Here is a 21,265-nt window from a genome sequence, read left to right on the forward strand (position 1 = left end):
ACTTTTAACTGGACTACAACACAAGGGCTGACAATGACATTCAACCATCTCCCTTTATGACTTGCTGTTATCCAGTTTGAGCTATATAAAAGAAATAAAGTACTTGGTCAAACATGATTCACTCTCTACTAAAAGGCCTGGAATTGTCTAGAAAGCTTCCTTTTCTCGTAATCCTCTTTTGACCCCGTCAGCAAAAGTAAATGAGGCAGGCAGAGGAGAGCTAACAAAGAAAAGCAAAAAGCTGTAGTTTTAGACCGTGTTGTAACCAAGGCAGCAGCTGACACAATGTGCAGCAATTCACAATTAATTATGTTGACACAACAAATTAGTATAGATTTACCATGAGGCTAAACATTTATTTTTTGTATCTGTAAAAATATAGTCTTCTCTCATCACAGTTAAAACCTCTCAGCAGGCTTTCAGTTGCATAGTTCCAAGTTAAGAAATGTCTTTATATTTAATATGTCCACATTAAAAGACTAGATATAGTTGCTTTTTGTGGCTGCCTTTTTTGTGGGTGTTGTGATTGCAATTTTCACTCAGTGTTTCATTTGTCTTTTCACATTTCCTGTCCCTTTCCTTGCCTCTTCTTCCTTCAACATCCTTTATCTCCAGAATATGAGATTGTATCTCCATATGAGGTCGACCACCAAGGCGCTTACGTCTCTCATGAAATTGCCCACCACCAGCGCAAAAGGCGGCGCAGATCCCTCGCTTCAGACGCAGACTCATCTGTCGCTGAAAGCATCAGCGAAACAGTCCACTTCCGACTCAGAGGCTTGGGGCAGGACTTCCACATGGAGCTGAGGGATGCCTCGGAAAGCCTGATTGCACCTGGCTTCACCATCCAGGTCCTGGGAAAGAATGGCACCAAGAGCCTGAGGGCCTACCATCAGGATGACCTCTGCTTTTACCAAGGGTCACTGAGGTCAAGGGTCAACTCCTCTGTGGCACTATCCACATGCATGGGGATGGTGAGTCAAAACAAAGATGGGCTGCAGGATGGGTTCTGAAGATAAGAAAGGAAAGTCAGTAAATAGTTCAGATAAAGGGTGTGTGTGCATCTGTATCAGTCAAAAAGACTTCACGGTAAATTCATCATAAAAGTGCATCTCAGGGACATTTTTATATTGCTTAAGTTTTGGCAGCATGTAGGTTTAGCAGTGAGTTCTCTAATTGCACTCAATGACCGAGAAAAAAAAACGAGCTTGGGAGCCAAAGAAATTTGGCTCATCCTGGGACCGCTGATACTATAAACACTGAGTGTCAGAGTTCTTGTCATGGCAAAACCGGGGAGGCAGAAAGAGAGAGGTTATTGACCTTTTTTGGATTTCAACACAAAGTTTGGAATATAGTAACTTAACACCCCGAGACAAAAGACAGACAGTAAATTCAATTCAATTGCAATTCTTTCATTGTGAGACGCCATACTTTTTGATGAAACATTATGACTCTCGACAGTATGCTTCTATGGCTGTCTTTCACACAGTTCTTGAGTCAGTCCATTGTCTGTCTGATGTGCAGAGAAAATTGACTTAAATTGACTTAAAAACCCACCGAATAAGTTGGCAAAACATACACAGGAGGTTCTCGTTCCAGCGTGTCATGCATTATTAGTTGTAAGTCGGCTAATGAATAACAAATGGATGGAAAAGCTAAGCTTCATGTTCACATCATGTTTGCTACAAGCCAGGAAAATTCTAAAAATACACATGGGCCAAATATGCCATGACAATGTTTTGATGGTATTTTATCTTTACGTTTAGCACATGGCGTTTACTACACGGATATAAAAATATTTTTGAATATTCCTCCAACAACGAGAAGCACCTTTGCATCATCTTGAAGGCCGCAACATTTGCAGCTGTCACTGCTTAAAGAGGATTGAAATGGGTGCAAATCCAATCCAGGTGAAATTAAACTCTGAGCATTCTAAAAGCTACACAGACAGTAAGCGGATATCCACATGCGAACCTGAGCAGATTTATTGGTGTTTAAATGATCAGCTGTATTTGTGTGTTTGGTCAGAGTGAAGCTCGGTATCTGCTCTAGCAGTGTTTGGAAGCAATTTTATTTTTCTTTCTACTCGTTAATGTATAATAAGTCCATCTTTTTTAGGCATAAAAGTCATTATTATGCAGTTTGGGCTAAAAATGCTGACTGAATCAATCTGAATTAAATCCTCTGGACTAGTTTACATTCTGTTTAGATTTACTGGCTAAATTCCAGTTCTCGCCTTGGTGGTCCTCCTGTGCTGCATGAACATAAAGAAGAAATTACTGTAATAAGCTCAAGTGAGGTAGTGCCACGCTAAGACCCCAAGTGTTATATTAACCCTCTTAGCAGTCTGGACTAGAGAACAAAGGACTTAATTAATACAAAAACTTACCTACACACTTATTCGTTTTGAAGTCAGCATGTTCTTTACGCTGGCTGCCAGTAGAGTTTAAAATGACCGTATGTACACACACAGAGCACTAAATCACCAGGCTCGAGATTATTTCTTACAAAATACACTGCTGCTTGCAGTCTTCGTTCACAGGCTCAGCATGTGTTAGTTGTTTCACACATTTGACTGTAGACTAGTGGAGACAGAGCCTTTCAGCCTGTGGCACTTGTGGCACAAGGCATTGGAACGGTCTACCACTACAGCTATGTTTAGTTGACTCAAACCTTTTTTGTTCAACCAGACTTTCTGTTGAGAATTTTATTGATTTGTTTGGTCTTATTGTTTCTTTTTATTTGCTATTATGCCACTTAATTTCATTATACATTCTACTCTTTTTCTGTTGTACAGCTGAAGCTTGGTAAAAAGAAGAGAAGTTCTCAAGTGTTCCTCATTTTGTTCTTCAACATCAGTGGAATGCTTCATTTGTCAGTTGACATCCGTTAGTGAATGCATTCAGGCCAGTGGGATATAAGCTTTCACCTGAAAAAGAAATATTGTTTGAACTTGTTTCTTTTCACAGTTTTACCAAAAGCAAATTCCCCTAAAAACCAGTTTGACCACATTTCACTTAAGCATGGCTTTTAGTGTTTTTAATTAGGCTAAAATAAATTCCATGTTGGTTTGCTGTTTATATTTCATTGTAAGGGACCACTGCTGTGTCTGAGAATTGCCCTCTAAAACTACAGGCAGAGAATGGCACATCTCCAGGGATGCTTCTCTTCTTCTGTGTGTGTGTGTGTGTGTGTGTGTGTGTGTGTGTGTGTGTGTGTGTGTGTGTGTGTGTGTGTGTGTGTGTGTGTGTGTGTGTCTACATTTCAGAGCAGATCCCAATAAAAGATCCAGCCAAAAGGTCCAGGGTTGCAGAGACTGTAAATGTTGTTCTCACGGCTGAGGCGGGCTAGGACAGACTGGGTCAGGGCATCATTGGGAATTTGGCTTTTTCTGATGTGAAGTTGGGAAGTGCAAAGCAATATCAGCAGGCAAAAGTATTTAGATTCTAGGGAAAAGATCAAGCTGGTTACTGATTTTCAAAAAAAGGGAAGAATGCATTTTATTAAGCGCTAAACTGCATATAAGAATTTTTCTGCATACGTTTTAATATTTAACTTCACCACTGTCACACAGTCAGTGTTGATACATAAGATGAGTTATTGCACTAAAGACCTACATACCTATAGGGTTAAACTGGCTGTGCATAGTGCCAGTCTTTTAGGGACTTAAGCCATTTACATTGTTACGTTGTGGTGTCAACGTACATGATACCTCAACGGATTTTAAAATGAAGATGTTTAGATTGATTTAACGTTAATATAAGCTTTGGTTAAGGTTCAAAGTTCTTGGACAAGTGTTCAAGTCCAGCCAGTTAATCTAAGTGTGTGTGCGTGCTACAGATGTTGCATACAACTGGTCAAAACGTCATAACAGAGTTCACTGTACTTGAAAGCATATGGGAGACCTTGCACTTTGGCCAGTTTGCTTTAGCAAGGAACAGGTAAATATTGACCGGAGCAGCACTGCACCTGGACTCCAAATGCGCAGTGATACAACTTAGATTAGACTCTTTCATCACATTTGTTTGCGCTGTCATTCTTAAAAAAAAAAAAAAAATTAACACCATCCATCTGTGTTTAGAGTAAGCTGCAGGGTTAGGGTTTCTCACGCTGGCTAATCGACGCCAACAGAAGGATAATGAAAGATCAGAGTGAAAAGGAGTGACATTGACGAAGAATATAAGGGTCGTTGCTCCCTCCCTGGAAGTTTGAAGTGCTAAAATTCTTCTTGCAGGCAGTGTAACATTGTTAAAGCCTATTTATAATTTGCCTTTTCAACTCTCATCTTCTGGCAGCCCATGCAGTTGATGACAGGAGGGTGATCAGCCGTAAAAATCTCTGACTTACAAGCAATGAATTGATGGAATAAAAGTTTCAGGCCAATCCCACTGATCACCTGCCAAAGGGTTTCTTACACCAGCACACACACATGGAACAGCCCATCATAAAACAGTTCCTTCTCTGTGTCGACTTTATGCTGCAGCATGATATGCTTTAGTCCTGCTTTTATGGATATGAGGCTATTGAGGAGTGATATGCAGAAATTGTTCCAATCTGGTAACTTTCTTTTCATCCCTATGCCTACATATGGCATCTTGTGCAATTTTTGGTCCAAACAAAGGGGAAAAAAGATGTTATTCCTGAGATCTTGAAACAGAAGACAACTGGAGTTCTTTAGGTTTGTGATGACATTTTACCTCTCATCCAAGGTTTCACAGGGATTTCATCCTTAACCCACAGGTGATAGTAATGACCCATGCCTTATTTCACACCTTGAGATAACTCACATGATCAATAGTAGGTCAGTGACCTCAAGACCACTTCCAAAGGGGACAACCCCTTACTAGGGGTAAATAGCCATTTTAGACCTGTAAAAGCATCCTGGATAAGAGGTGAAACATCTTCATACACCTAAAGAACTCCAGTTGCCTTCTTTTTCAAGCTTTGTTGAAAAACCTACTCAGACACAAGATGTTTAGCATGCCGAACTAATATGTTGAACATCGTTATTGTCATCCAGCCTACCTAACAGCAGCTAGTTGACATTGTGAACTCACCAGCATGGTGGCAAAACGTAAAAGAATGTTGTAAGCCTCACAGAGCTGCAAGCATGATTTTTATCTGTAAATATGTTAACTTTGAGACTTGGCTGTCTGCAAACCCCATGCTGGAACCTGCTAGCTTAAATTATTGAGTTATTATGATTCATTTTCTCAAATATTTTTCTGTATGCAGCATAGCAGCAGCACTGTACTACCAAAGTAACAATTTGGTCTTATTGTGCCTTTTTGTATGCTATTTAATCTCCTGCTAATTTGCATCCATGAACATTACACAAAGGTATGCATAATAACCTTTTTTCAACTAGTAACTACTAATAAGCAACTGCTTACTCTCTATACAGTATGTCCTTTTTTCACATCTGTACTTTAACCCTGTGCTTCACCTACATCTGTATCAGTTTGGCTAATTTTACTCAGACTTGTAAAGCACACCTTCCTTTTGTATCAAAGGGAAATTCTTAATGTCCTGCCACTACAAATCACTTGGAAGGTATGTGTTTTCCACTTGTAAAAGGATGGGTGTGTTTCTTGCCTCGGGGCACGCAATCATGGTAATAATAGAATGCTGCACATTTCTTCCACCTCTGGGATTTCCAAGCGAATATGAGGGATGGGTCTACTGATGTTAGTGAAGCTTTGAAAAGCACATAGTGTGGTCTTGGCAGGTTGCTATCACCATTTCTCAGTAGATACTGTGCACCCAATGATGTGAGAACAGTTTTATCAAGGCTTCATCATTCATGGTTTCCTCCACCATACCACGGAGATTAAGTAATGAGGACCTCCAGTTTGTGTAATCCGTGCTGGATATTTTGGATACAGTGGGAATCTCTAATTCGTAAAGAAATGCGCATTAAACTAAAATATGACCCGAGAGAGCAATTCACAGTTGTTCAGTTAACTCTGTCAACGCAAAGCTCACAATCTGAATCCTTGTCTTCGGCTGCTGGAAGTGTAGCCATCGTGGAATCAGTGTGGATGACAAATAAAGCATTGCAGCATCATCTCTTGAAGCACTTTGTTCTGTCAAAAGACGGATTGTTTGGAAATGTGAAGCCTTGTGTTTGAGATGCCAAAGTTGCCACGTATTTTTGTCGAGGACAGCGAGGAGGGGTAGAGATAAATAACGACAGAAACATATACAGCCTACAGTCAGGTGCATCTTGTAATGCACTGAGCGCTTCCCCGCCTCATTTCCGTTTTCCTTCTGTTTCTTGCCCGCCTACCCCCCCCCCCCCCCCCCCCCCCCCCCCCCGTTCTTGTTGCTGCTTGTCTGGATGAGTCTGACACAGAGTCCAGCTGTCTGCGCCCTCCCAAGTAGTATTTCAGCATTTTATGACTGCTATTTGCACTTCATACTGCGTACTGTGTAATCCGATGACTTTGGCTATTTAGGAAAGGGACCAGTGTGACCTAATCTCTTAACATAGCAGCCTGCACACACACGCTCACGTACGTATTAAATTAAAGAAAGTGCATGTATGTTGTTTGTGCTCAACTCAAAAACTGCATAAAAAAGATAATCTGTTTTTGTCTGTAACGACATCCTTTAGCTTTGTTTAAATTCATTGCACACACAGTACAACACCTCTGCGTGTCTAGTTTTCTGTCACTGAAACTTGATGTATTCAGTAATAGAACACTTAAAATGAAATCAGCATATTTTAGAAGAGCTCACAGCCAACAGTTAAATACTGTGGTATCAACATCTGGATTGGATATCTGAAGCACAGGACAAAATACATTGACAGCATTTGTAAAACAATTAGATGCATTGATCTATCCTTCCAGAGAAACAGTCCTTTCAGTCTATGTGACAAAATGCAGATGAGAGGAAACAGGATAATATGTGGAGGAGTGACTCATGGTCCTTTTTATGATGGAGCTCCAGACACAAGCATATTAGCTGCTCATCCCTAACTTGGCTTTGCGATGCTTTTGAAAGAGCTTTTCATGCGCTCATTTAAAATATTAAAGCGACACTGATGATTTGACCCAGGGAAAAAAGTGAAGTTGCATAGACAAAATATTGAAATGCCATGACATGGCAGTAAGCTACCATGGTCAGCTCCAAAAATCACTTCGTATATGTGTAGACAGATATCTGGGAACTGCTGTGTTACAGCAATGCTGAAAAGACAAAGCAGCCAGTATACACAAACTGTAAGATACTTTAGTAAAAGAGTAAAAGAGTGAACACTGTCACTTTGAAATGTGGCCATAGCTATCTTGTTGTTCATGCTTGCTGACATGTCTCCAGTGGAAAGCCTTTGGCTTCGGTTGAAATGGCGAACCACTTGCTCTTGAACTGTTTGCTTCATGTATTGTACTGTAAATGCTGTTACAGCGAAGTATCATATGCAAATGTAAACAAAAGTGGAAATTAAAGGTTTTTTCTAACCACATGACTTATAAAGTTGGCAACATACAGCTGCAAATAAGTCAAATTTAAATAGTGCAGCTCTGAAAATATCTTCTCTGTAGATACAGTTCTTTTTGAGACTGAATGTCAGCCAGATTTCCCTGCGCTGTCTAAACTACTGCTATTAGCTATCAAAAGATGTCTGTTTCTATAACAACCGCAAGCTAAACAGTCAGTACACATGCTGCAGGTTTAAATCCTATGGTTGATGTTCTCTCACTCAATAGGTTTCCTTTCTTGACTGTCTTGTTCATTGCAATGGATTGACTAAAAATAACCACATACAACAACAAAAAAAATGATGAAAAGGGATTTTTTTTAAATGTTCTTGGCAGTCTTTCCCCTGTAGAGCTGCTTTACCATATCACCACACTAATGCCCCAGTGTTCAATCCCTGAACCACCCACACAGAAAAAATAAATACTTAGCATGTGAAGTTCTGATGGTTGGCGGCAGCACAGTTCAGGTCAGAGGCCTCATCGTGACTTGGAACCAATTGTTGACAATTGTCTGTGATTACACAGCGCCGGGGCGGGTGCCATGTGGAATCACGCACCGGTTGTCACATGTGATATAAGCAACAATCCTGGCTGGGGTATTTCTTGACCGTTGGCGGGCCAGCAATGGTGGAAGGTGGTAACGTTTTAGTAAGCCTCTTTCTCACTTCTTTCTTTCCCTCAATAACTGATCACGCACCCTCATCTTTCTGGCATGGAATGTTTTGCTGATGTTAATGCCAGAGAAGGTTTGCAACTTTGCAGTTATTGAGTCACCAGAGCGTTGGCGACCGTTGCGCATTTTCCGCTTCAGCATTCGACAACTTTACGTGGTCTGGCTCTTTGCGGCTGTTGCTGTGGTTCCTAAACGCTTCCACTTTGCAAAAATACCACTTAAAGTTGATTGTGGAATATCTAGAAAGGAAGACGTTTTACAGACTGACTTTTTGCAATGGTGGCTTCCTATTATAGTACCATGCTCGAATTCAGTGAGCTCTTTAAAACGAGCCACAATTTTTTTGCAAAAGCAGATTGCATGGTTAAGTGCTTGACTTTTACACTCGTGGCAATGGGACTGAAAACAGCTGAATTCAAAGACTAAGCAGTCTAGGCCTACATTTGTGTCCATATAGTGTTGCTGTTTGTAGGTAGCTTTCATCTGTGAAACACCAGTTACTGTATAGTGGGAAATGATCATTATCTGAATATGGGACATCTGTAAATAACAACTGCTCTCCTCTGGCTTGAGCATACAACTTGACAGTAGGATTTGAAAAGTACCCCAGCAGCCTGCCCCTCTACCCCATTTTACCATTAATGTCACACTCTAGGAATCATGTGGTCAGTTGGATATATAATTCTTTCATTTACCTGTGTTAATATTCATAATTTGATAATATTGCAAGGAATACGCCATTCTGACAGCTGTAGAACCAATCATGCTAATTACTTCATAAATGCACAGTACTGACAATAACTTTTTTTACTACAGTATGTGATTAAAGCTGTAAACTGCATGGTCATTGTGGTCATAGCTGACACATCTGTATCGACCTCATAGTTTTCACATGCAAAGCTCAGCGCGGTACTTTCCATAGACTCTGCTTCGCTAGTTCTCTGACCTGTATGAAGGGTAAACGGCCCAGGTTGATGAGTGATGATGAAAAAATTGGTTCTGAAGACCTTGTCAGCATGAAAGACATCACTGTTTGAAATTTGCTCCTGCGAGTCTAACTTATTGCTACCAGAGATTCCCCTACTTAGAGATATGGAAACATCTGCAGACATCCACACATGCAGACTTTTGAGTTTCACATTTATGAGCCCTGATTTTCCAGCTGTCTCTCCCACTGTTTTGTCTCACACACAAACTTCCACTTTGTACTGTGTAAGGACTGACTTATGCACATACACACACAAAGACACATTAATACACACTCACTACCTCACCACTGCAACTGTGTCACTGTGTCTCTGTTAGCCAGCATCTGACTGCAGGGATGAAGGGCCTCATACTCCACTCACAGTGAAACAAAATGAAAGAAAAAAAGCAGTGGCGACTGTAGTCATTTAAACATATTTTAGGGAAATGGTTGTAACTGCCAAGTGCAGTTAAAGTACAAACACTACATGCCAACTGACTGTCATCACAAATGTGGTGCATGTTTAGAGAGACTGAGAGTGAAAAAGAGAAGAAGAGAGCAAGGGAAACCATCTCCAACTGTCTGAATCTGTTGTGTTGATAGAAGTTTATTGAAAAGCTGAATATGAAAGCTGAAATGTCTCTTTGACACAGACAGGGATAGAGGGAAAAATAAAGCGAGAATAACGTCAGCTTAAAAAAATATTGTGAATAATTGTCACTGTAAAATGTAGAGATTCAAAAAGGCTTTTGACTCAGTTTATCCACTGAGATTAATAACAACATGCCACTGCTACAATTCAGACTGACCCAGTTAGAACATTTATAAATGAAAATTGCTGTGTCCTTAAATATGTGCAGATATATTGACAGTCATGTGAAAAATAAGCATTTCACAAGATTCTATGCAATTCTTGAAGAACTAAGTACACCCCATTATTAAGTAGCGTGCATAATGACCTTTGGCAGCGTTAACCTGAAGTAATTCTTTAAGACTTTTGTGGAGGAAATTTGGCCCTCTTCTTTACAACTTTATGGGCATTCATTTATCCGCAGCTTTCTTAAGGTCCTGCCAAAGGATTTAAAACCTTGTTGGGGTCTGGACTTTAACTGTACAACTGCAACACCTTGATTCTTTTCTTTTTTAACCACTCTGTTGCAGATTTCCTGCTATGCTTGGGATCTTTACCCTGTTGCATCACCCATTTTGACCTGACCTCCAGGTCAGGAAAGTGCCAGCAATTCAGATTAATTAATTTAATTAGTAGCCCCTAACAGCTGGTACTGTACTTACTTTGTACCCACACTTTCTTTCAAAACTTTCTTTTTCAAGTGGCCATATTAATTGGCCTTTTACAAAAGCAACCTGTAACTGAATGTCTAAGTTATGCTGTGGCACCAAAAAAGCACACATTGATCTTCATATATAGTAAAAGGAAATTGTTGCTGCTGAAGATGTTCATGTCGCCCATTCTCGTATTCCATGTTGTATTAAAGATATCACAGGATAAACAGAGCTGGAAATGGGCTCTTAAGAGCTTCTCTTACATACATGCTATACAGCATATATCATGTTTATGCCACCAGCCCATTGGGTTTAAAATCATTCTGTCTGACCAAGTTTGGTTTAAATTTAGGTGAGATAACGGTTGACCCTGAACAGTAAAACAGATGTTAAACATGATGAAACGTGGCCAGTGACCTAAAGAGGTTTAAGGGAGGCGGGTTCAGAGCGACTAAGGGTCAAACCTTGACTAATTGCTAAAAGAGGCAGACTGGGTAGCTAAATGAAAAGCTGGCGAGAGTAATTATCATAACGTTATCATTAAAATATATGACTGCAGCCCTTTGGGCCTTTTTCAGTGGAAAAGAATTTGTGAACTTTTGAGGTTTTAGCAAACAATATTTCATTATTGGGTCACGTTTAAATATTTTTTCACAAAAAAGTTGGGAAGAGACCCTCTTTTTTCAAGATTGTTTGGCCTGAGAAAGATTTTTTTGAGGGTTTTCCACATGGCTTGAGTGTAGACAACATGGGTGCAACAGTAGATTAGTGCAGCCTAGGTAACAGGTTGTGCTGTAAAGCTGTAAAGCTAATCAAACTCTCTATTTTGCCTCTAGTCAGGTTTGATCCAAACACAGGATGCAGAATATTTCTTGAGACCCGTGTCACACGGCTTGGCGCAGATGGAGAACTTCACAGCGCCCTTCGGTCATCAGCCACACATCCTCTATAAGAGAGAAAGGGACTCCCAAACACAGCGGCAACATGTGCTTCAAAAGAGATCCGCTGACAACACAGTGTTTGAACATCAATACAAGGGACTGCAAAAACAGCATGACAACAATAACAGCAACACTCAAGCTGACCTGATAAAACATCATGGAAGTGGCCAACAGCACAATGACCATCGCCATGACAGCGACTACAGACATGGGGAGAAGCAGAAGCAACACTTCTGTGGGAGAAGGAAGAAATGTATGTAAGGGCAATTTCTCCTTCTAATGCTAATGTAACATTGTAGTATTCCTCTTAAGATTTACATACATTATTGATTCCTGCACCTTCCTATTTGCTTGTTATAATACTTTTAAACCTCTAATAATTTGGTTTACATAGTGTTTATTAAAATCAATTTCACCTTAACCCGGAAACTTGCAAAAGAATTTGCAAGCACTGCTAACCTAACAATGTCTCTTGACTATAGGGGTCATAGATCATTATGTGTCAACTAGCCAAATCTCACTGGTATTTGGGTTTTCACGGTCAAACAGAAAGTAACAGCACCACTAAACTTTCATTTTAAGTGCTTAATCTGGCCGGCTAGGTAAAGTTTTTAACAACGAGGTGGCTCTTATTGCCAACTAAAGTCAGCCTCATAAATCCTCTTCTTCATGGATGGCTAGGCACTGCTAGATTGTAATAGATAGAGTAACAGCTGTACCAAACAAACTACTGAAGGGGTTTTTTGTTTGGTTCGGGTTATTTTTAACTCTCCTTTGTTGCTTTGTCTTGGTTTTTTGGCAAGAAGAAGAATTTGGACTGGAAATATCAAGAATTTGAATTGGTAATTCAAGATTCTGCTTTTAAAGCAATTATCAATCTTGGTAATTGCTTTAAAAGCAGTATTAAATAACGAAGAATGCAAAGAACATTTAGATTAGTAAAATGGGAAAAAATAATATACAAAATTTTTCTGGATTGGTGACATCCTAAGTGTTTAAGAACCAAACAATGTTATTTTATTTTGAGGTCAGCCTTACTCACATATTCTCCGATTTAGGGTGGATTTGATATTGGATCACTTTTTACTAATTTAATTATAAAAAAAAAGCCATGAAGTCATTTTTGCCCTTTTCAGATTTTCATATGAAAACACTTAACACTTACTAAATAACCTTCTTATCCTTCGATAATATTACATGTGTTTACATTTGTGGTTTACTCTGTTTGTAACAGCTTCACGAGGGTGGCTGGTGGAAGCATCAAATTGCTATTTAATGATGGTAATATCATCATATTTGTGCAGCAAACATTCACAAATACTTGTGAAAATTGGACAGCAGCTGTGTCTCATTTTAAATTGTAACACAAGATTAAAGACAACACATTCTATGTTGACTTGGGTTTCACATATTGTTAAGACATTAGCTCCTTTTTATGTAAAGGAGACAATCAGCAGTGTGTTGTCACTTACACAACATGGGGATTGTAAATGTTGTAAAGCAGATTGTCTTAGACTGAAAATCTTTAAACACAATAACACTCATTCATGATTAGCTGATTCCTCGAACAATCATCATTTTCATGTATTTATTTAGACATTTGTGGTTGATTTTATAAGTAAAGGTTAATTCTTATAATTTCTGTTTACTTTGCACTATGACAAATGTTTGCTCTCAAGAAATTACCACAAGATCCGTTAACATTGCTTGCATCACGGGGGTCTTTCAAACGAGAGCAGCTGTATGTCCCTATGAAAACACAATGATGTTTGCATTTTTATAAGATGATATCACCGAACACCTGCGTTGTGTGTTCGTCGAAGGGCACTTTGGTCATTCACCTGCTTTCCGCCTGTATAAGCAAACTTTCTAGCCTTTATAGATTATCTAAGCCAGCGATGAGCAGGTCAAAATTTTGATAACCTATCAAAACACTGAAAATAAGACTTAAGAAGATAACGTTACAAGATACTATGGTTGCATGCTGTGCTTTTGCACTAACAGGTGTTCTACTTTATGTCATAGTTCAAATCTGAATGTTCGAAGGTGCTTTTACTCCCAGATTCACATAGCAAGCTTCAATTCATCAAAAGTTACAAAATCTTTTTCATAATACAGCCTTTCATTAGTACTAAATAAACAAATAAACAAAAAAAACATCATTTTGGGACAAAAATACACTATATTTATGTTACATGTCTATAGAATATGAAACAGCTCTGGAAGCACATACATTTCAGATGAATGTGTGTGCTTTCAACATGTAAATATTTCATATAGTTGATTGTTTTAAATATTGTTACTTTATGTAACTGTAGCTACTGCAAGGCAGAACACATACTAGGATTTCACACTTAATGGTAGCATAACATTGAGACTGCCAGAGTCAACAACAGTAAAAAAAAAAAAAAAAAAGCACAGTTGGCAGTTTATCCATGACATCAGGTCACAAAAGTAAGAGCACGGTTAATCATCCAGAGCTGTTGCCAGCTATTTGCCAGAATCGCTGGTTAGCACACATAAGCAAAGGTAAACATTTGGCCAGTGGCTACAAATGTATTTCAAATCACTTGCAAATATAATCAGCAATGGAAAGGAAGGCTTGCATTTGTCATGGACATTATGGCTGCAATTAAGGCGCTATTATATGCGCTATTGTTTGGGCTTTCATCAGTCACTCGGAAGCTTCCATACAGTAGTTCATCATGTTAACTGTGCAGCCATAGATCACTGAGTAATGCTCCATTCAGGTTGTTCAGCTGTTACTACATCATTTTGCTTCAGACCAGTTTATTACTTAATGAATTCTTACTCTATATCTTTTTCCATCTGTTTTCACAGACATGCCGAAACCTCCAGAAGAGGATATTTTTATCCTTCCAGATGAATACAAGTTTATCCCCAGGAATAAAAGGGCAGTGCTGATGAAGAACAAGGCCAACCAGGGACTCAATGTGGAGACACTTGTGGTGGTGGACAGAAAGATGATGGACAACCATGGCCATGAGAACATAACTACATATGTTCTTACTGTGCTTAACATGGTGAGACAAATTTAGTCTTTACCACTGTGTTTGATGTGCACTCTGCCTATAGGCTAGCATGGGCGCAGCACACATTCAAGACAGGAGTTACATAAATCAACCTTAAGGCTGACTCGTTTTTTTAAGAATACCAAATATGATGTCTTGTAACTTTATGGGAAAGTTGTCTTGTATTTTTACAAGTGGCTTTAACAGCAGAACCACAAAGCCTGGTGTAACTTTGCAATCACATCATCAAATGAAGTTTTAGGATGCTGTGCTTTTTTTGCTATTATACACCATAACATCAGCTGATGAAAGAGGAAGCCATGCAATTTATTTGAAGTAAGGATTTAGTTACTTGACAATCCTGTCTGCTAGACTAACTTATCAGAGATCTTAAAACAGGAAACTGATATCTGGGTGAGATCATCTCCACAACGCTTGCAGTGTCCCCCTCCATTCCTCTCAGCTTATCTGTAAGCGAATACCGTCACACTTGTTTTGCTACTTAATGACTGACTGACAAATCCAAAGATAATCCATCTATTTTGAAAACATAGTTCCCTGTAGTAAAAACAAAGTCAGAGCAGTCACCGGCCTCATAGGAGTCACCTAAATACTATATGGGGTTTCACAGAAAATACCCAACGCTTCACACCACCTGCCAGCCCTCATGGGGCTTACAAAAGTCATTTAATATTTGTTGGAAAGGAAATCTAATAAGCTCTTTAGCTTTGTATAGAATTATGCTTTCACAGTGACAGTGGAAAGACAAAAAAAATCATAGTTACTTATTTAAAAAAACATGCAGTGCACTATGCATCACAAAACACTACAGATCTGTGGAAACAGGTGTGATACATTATTCCTATATGTAAAAACATATAGGGATTCATTGCTCTAATCAATTCAGAAATCTGACAGCCTGCCAAACACTCAGCTTTCAGCATAGCTTAGTTTAAGTGAGCTCTTTGATGACCTCCCTGACCTTTCTGCAACAAACCACAGCCATGTGTCTTCCTGTGAGTCAGCGCAAAGCAGGACGAAAAGAGGGAAATGAATGAGTTTTCCTAAAGATGTATTCGCGAGGTCTTAGAGAAAGGCATACAGCGAACCCTCATAGTCATATTATGGGAGTGGTGCATAAATATAAGTTAAGGACATTTTAACACATCAGCCTAGATTGTACTAATCAGATCCTCTTCGAGTACCAGTAACAGTTTTTAATGACAGATCCTGCATTTGTATAAACAGGCGAGTACTTCAGATGTCACTTTGATGGTCACGTTCAAGCCACTTTAAACTTTGTAAAATTACTCATGCACATGTAGTTTATGTCTCAAATTACATGAGTTTGAAACATTACTTGAGATGGATTAGACAAATGCCAGATGCTCTAGTAATACGTCATAATGATTGTCTGTTTGCCTTTTAGGTCTCAAGTCTGTTCAAAGATGGCACAATAGGGGGAAATATCAACATAGTGATTGTGGGTCTCGTCCTCCTGGATGAAGAACAGGTGAGCGTGTCAGTTTTTAGTCAGAATCATCATTCACCCAGACAACTCAACCCTATACACTAACAATATGTTACCATGTTCTTTAGCTGTACATACCAAGGGGCAAAAAAAAAATGCAAAAAAGGATCATTTGTATGTTTATTTGTTTGTTTTGCCTGAGGTTCCAGATCTTTTTGGTCCTTCCAAAATCTTCCTGGGGCTGTTGTAACAACTAGGGGCTTTTACAGTTTAAATAGAGCATGTATTTCCCTGGATCTGTGCCACAGGGGAAATTCTCATGGAGTCTAGGAGTAAATGAGCGACACAGACAGAGAGAGACAAACTGTTGGGGTACAGTTGGGAAAAGTAAAGCAGCTTGAGAACAATGGCTTAGACTTGCCAGCCACTTCATAGATTTTAAAATTAAGTATTTATAAGCAGGAGGAATGGTGAAAATACAAAAATGTTCACAGACGTTTTCCTTTGTACACAAAAGAAAATCTGTAAGCCTTTATGTTGTTATCAACATGCATGCTATATGTCTAAGGGATCTTGGTTATTGATTATAAAGACCCAGAGAGAATCTGTAAGTTGGCAGTAAATATATGGATAATAATGCTTTACCTCAATGAAGTTAATACTGTCATCATATCTTTTTATGTGTTTTATGTCACAGAATGGCTTAGTAATCAACCACCATGCAGACCACACACTGAACAGCTTTTGCCACTGGCAGTCCACCCTGGGAGGTAGAGAGGGCCGGCACCATGACCACGCCATCCTCCTCACGGGACTCGACATCTGCTCTTGGAAGAATGAACCCTGTGATACTCTTGGTATGACTTTAAAAACCTCTTTGTTGCTCTATTGCTTGTAAATCACAAAAGAGCAGATTCTGCAACAACCAAATGCCAGAAGGCCTCATTTGAGGCAATAAACAATCCTGTCAATACACCGATCCATCATATTTGCTCAGCGTACCTTAACCTGGAAAGAAAAATCTATCATCTTCTTTATTTTTATGTTTAGTTTTTAACTTTATGTTGAATCCAGATTTATTATAAATGTATTACCAGTTATCAGTATCCGATCAAAAAACAATAACAACAATTTTAGGCTGTTTGGGGTACTTTGTATTTCTGGTGATTTGGTACCATGTTTTCATTACTGATCAAACATTGTTGGTAAGGTACGCTGCCATTGTTTCTGTCTACTTTTAGACTTCTCACAGCTTTAATTAGGGACTTTACAAGAAACAAATAATTGCGAAATCCTCTTAAATTAATAAATAAACACTGTTATACAGGCACAAGTGATTTTGCCGCCTAGCTCCAATAATAGCCATAGCTGCTAGCTGCTACCTTAATGATCATTAAGAGACAGCTAATGCGGCTATAAGTTAAATGTGTGTGCTGGCCAGGCTGACATTTGTGCTACCTGTTTAGAGCTTAATTATTGTTGAAAAAGGGGGCTTTACTCACCTCTTGAAATTGTTCATAAAGTGTTGTTCACTGCTGTGGCGCTATTTTTGTGCCACTATTCTGAGCGCAGGTGCAGGTGCAAGTGTTGCATTTTGAGGAGAAATTTATTTTGAGCGAAGAAAAGCTAAATTTGAGTGAACAAAATTCATGCAAATATGTGATGTCTTGATAAATCGAGCAGATATTTGAAGTTCACACAGCACCATTCTCGCATGAAAATATCTTAAAAGTTTATTTTGTGACCCAGAGTAATATTTCAAACTCCGCCACTCTGTGTTCCTCCGCCACTGCCTCGTTTGAGTTCTGGACGAAATGGATTCTGGGATATTGCATTTCGTCATTTCGAGCTGATTGGAGACCAAAACAGCCAGTCAGATTTTTTTGCATCCAAGTCTGTGATTGGCTGGTTTTGTGGCACAAATATAACGGTGTAGAGAAAGAGTTGAGCGCGCACAGGTAGAAATGTTGAGAGCGCAGCAACACATTGCGTGCAAGCGCAAATGCAAAAACTGAGCGAGAGGGGCTGCCATTGTGTGTGTGTGTGTGTGTGTGTGTGTGTGTGTGTGTGTGTGTGTGTGTGTATGGATAATAACAAACACTGAAATACATTTTTTGCACGCAGCAACGAATTTTGTTCACTCAAATTTAGCTTTTCTTCGCTCAAAATAAATTTCTCCTCAAAATGCAACACTTGCACCTGCATTTTTTTTTACGTGCGCTCAGAATAGTGGCACAAAAATAACGCCATATTCAGCTGCTAGTAAAGCAGCAACATGCCTTCAGCATGTTGTGTGAAGTTGTGTGTTAGCTAGGTGAAACAAAGATAACACTGTTGATATCAGTGCTATATCATGCCGCAGTTCATCTGATGCAATAGTAATTAAGTATTTAGTGATAATTAGTATCCGAATATTTATTTTTTTTACTTTTTTTTTTTTTGCCAACCGTATTTAACAGAGATAAGAGAAAAACCAGATAGAAATTCAGAAAGTGGACACATTATCAGGTTTTCATTTAGTTTAGAGTGCTTAGTGTTTTTCTACATAGACTAAGCTCAGCTGGCTTGAGCATTCAGACACACGCTGTCTCTGTGAGTGTGCATCACCTAGCACAATAACAGAAGCTTATTTGGGGTAATGACCGTGCAAACACATTCTTATCTTCCACACTGTGAGAAAAAAACTCCCCTTTTTTGCACCAGAAAAACACAAGAGTGTAACTTCCCCAGACCTAAGATTTTACAATAAAGTGTCGAAACAGGCACTAACCTCATCCATACAGCTGTGCAAGCTTAGATAAAAGGTGTGTGTGTGTGTGTGTGTGTGTGTGTGTGTGTGTGTGTGTGTGTGTGTGTGTGTGTGTGTGTGTGTGTGTGTTTGTGTGTCTGTCCAGTCAAAATAAGAATCAGTGCTTTCTAATTCCCAGAAGTACGATGTAAAATAGGCATTAGCACAACCATTCACTGTTTATTTGGATTACTATTAGAGCCCTATTCTTCAATGTTTTTATTCATATTTCAAAACTGTCATATAATATCAATGACCTACCTCTTTCCTAACACAAAAAAGAAATAAATGGTAGTTCTCACAGTTAATCTCCCTTGTTATATTTAATATCATTGCTCACATTAGTTATATACATGAGCCACTCTGTGGCAAAGACTTAGAGATGTAAATCAAACAACATTTAAGGCCAAATTCGCCATGAAACTCTAAGGAAAAAACGTTAAGGGAGGCTCTCGTGTGGATTAGCCTTTTTGATTCAGAGCCAGAGGTTGCTGTAAATGTGAGAGACAGGAGGAGAGAGGACAGAGAGAGGCATAAAGGGAGCTGAATACTATAAAAGAGTTTAACTGAGAATGAGAGATATGAGAAATATGTGAAGATAGGGAAAGAATGTTTTAAAGTGAAGTAAAAGGTAGCATATGTGACTATATAGAGCACCATATGTTATCATATGGAAGGATTTGAATTCACTGATGTTGTTTGATATTTCCGACATGTGCCCTCCACAAATTCACACCAGTGCGTATCGTTTGAGAAATTTCTCTTGCAATGTAGAGTTAAAAAGCTGAGAAGAAGCAACTTGACAGCAGTTATTTTAACTAACCAATTACAGTTATTTTTGGAATGGCTTTTTTAAACTATTAAAGAATAAAACTTGTATTAAAGATTGCAAAAACAAAAATCTATCACTGCTTTTGCAGGGTTTGCGCCAATTAGCGGGATGTGTAGCAAATACCGCAGCTGTACCATTAATGAGGACACTGGCCTGGGTTTGGCATTCACCATCGCCCATGAATCAGGACACAAGTAAGGGTTTCCAAAGTACATTCAGCCTCGTTCAACCTTGTTCGACAATGAAATGAAAAATGTACCTAAATTTGTTTTAATTCATGTAAAAATAAATAATCTATTAGAATGACAACTTCTGCATTTGTTACATGTGAAGTAGATGATTATGTCACCTGAATTTGTAGATAAAAATCTCTTTTTTTAACTCTCCAGTTTTGGAATGGTCCATGATGGTGAAGGGAATGTTTGTAAAAAGTCAGAAGGCAACATCATGTCTCCCACATTAGCTGGTCACAACGGTGTCTTCTCCTGGTCTGCTTGCAGCCGTCAGTACCTCAGCCGCTTCCTCAAGTAAGCAATTGGGTTTTTTTTTTTACTTTCATTGTGTTGACTAAAAGAAATTAAACTAGTGTTTTTAAGAATTTTCATGTCTGCCTTTTTGTTAGAGTTCACACAACAAACACAACAACTACATTTTTCAAACTGGCCACTTAATTAATTCATGCATTCATTGTGTTTTTTATTTTTAATGTGTCAAGTGAAAAATTGTACTTTTACCTATATAAAACCTGTAAAAGATTTTATATTTCAAAAGCAATTTTAAAGCTTTGAATGAACAAGAGGCTACATGCAATTAAGTAAAGAATGTAGTTACCATAGCAGCTAATTTAAGTGAAATATGGTCCTACATTTCTCTTAGTGCTCTTTTACAAAATGCACTTTTATTGTGCATCAAGATGCATGCTTGTAAAAGCCGTAAGTTTGCATGGCAGTTGGTTTGTGCACTGTTCTGCTTATAGCCTGCTCTCCCAAGCGGGAAAACAGCCATCACAGACAACGCGCCCATGTGTCTGGACATGTTTCTATTTGTCTGTGGATGTAGGTGTGTGTGTCTGTGTGCGTGTATACTTGAAACTAGATAGCTCAGAGTCAGTGCCCACCACTAAATTTACCCGTGTGTTAGCTGAACTGTCAGGTCTCCCCTCTCAGAGTGGCGGAGACAGACAGTGTATTTCCTCGCTGAGTTATTAGAGCTGGGATGACCTCAACCTCGTTAGAGCTGTCAGTTTTATATTAAACTCCCATCACCTCTTGAGGTCACATGGAGGAGAGCGCTGAAACATTAAACAATCAAGGAGTCGTCATCTTGCATTATTACTGAATGATATTATTGCTGAAATGTTGTATGTTTTCCTAGCTGCAATCATGAGACTCCACAGTGTCTCCTTCATCTGCTATGGAGAGAAGCGTTATGTCAGCCAGCAGAGTTTATATTACACTCACTCTAGATCTACTTCTCTTCAGTCAGCCATGACAGACAGGCCGGACTGTATGCATGGTCAGATGCTTTATCCCTCCATGCCTAACATGGATGGATAATCTTCACGTCAGTGAAAGCAAATTCCTTAAAAGCCAGTTGAAGTTGTTTTTGTTGTTGAAGCTGGTGAAACCAACCAGAAAGCTTCAAGATCCCCTTCTCTCTCAGACTCCTCTGAGAAATGTGCTTATTTAGCTCCTTGCTGAGAGTTTAAGGAAGGAGTGAAGCATTTGTAGCAACTGATTAGGCAGAGAAATCAAGCTGGAAAGGATGTGTAGCAGGTCTAAAGAGTACTTTGA

The 21,265-nt window shown here is 39.0% G+C and overlaps 1 protein-coding gene across 2 annotated transcripts in view; it reads left to right on the forward strand.

The window, feature by feature from the left end:
- Positions 1-21,265, forward strand: part of adamts16 (ADAM metallopeptidase with thrombospondin type 1 motif, 16) — a 52,408-nt gene that overhangs the window by 2,964 nt on the left and 28,179 nt on the right. For both annotated transcript variants that reach the window (XM_085422327.1, XM_085422328.1), the window contains exons 3-9: positions 616-974; positions 11,245-11,602; positions 14,191-14,393; positions 15,811-15,894; positions 16,550-16,709; positions 19,561-19,666; positions 19,862-19,999. In XM_085422327.1, the coding sequence (XP_085278453.1) occupies positions 616-974; positions 11,245-11,602; positions 14,191-14,393; positions 15,811-15,894; positions 16,550-16,709; positions 19,561-19,666; positions 19,862-19,999 (1,408 nt within the window). The remainder of the gene's footprint in view (positions 1-615; positions 975-11,244; positions 11,603-14,190; positions 14,394-15,810; positions 15,895-16,549; positions 16,710-19,560; positions 19,667-19,861; positions 20,000-21,265) is intronic.

Source organism: Rhamphochromis longiceps, linkage group LG11 (assembly GCF_057381845.1).
Source record: "Rhamphochromis longiceps isolate RC_006_pf linkage group LG11, R_longiceps_female_GT1.1, whole genome shotgun sequence".
Classification (NCBI taxonomy): domain Eukaryota; kingdom Metazoa; phylum Chordata; class Actinopteri; order Cichliformes; family Cichlidae; genus Rhamphochromis; species Rhamphochromis longiceps.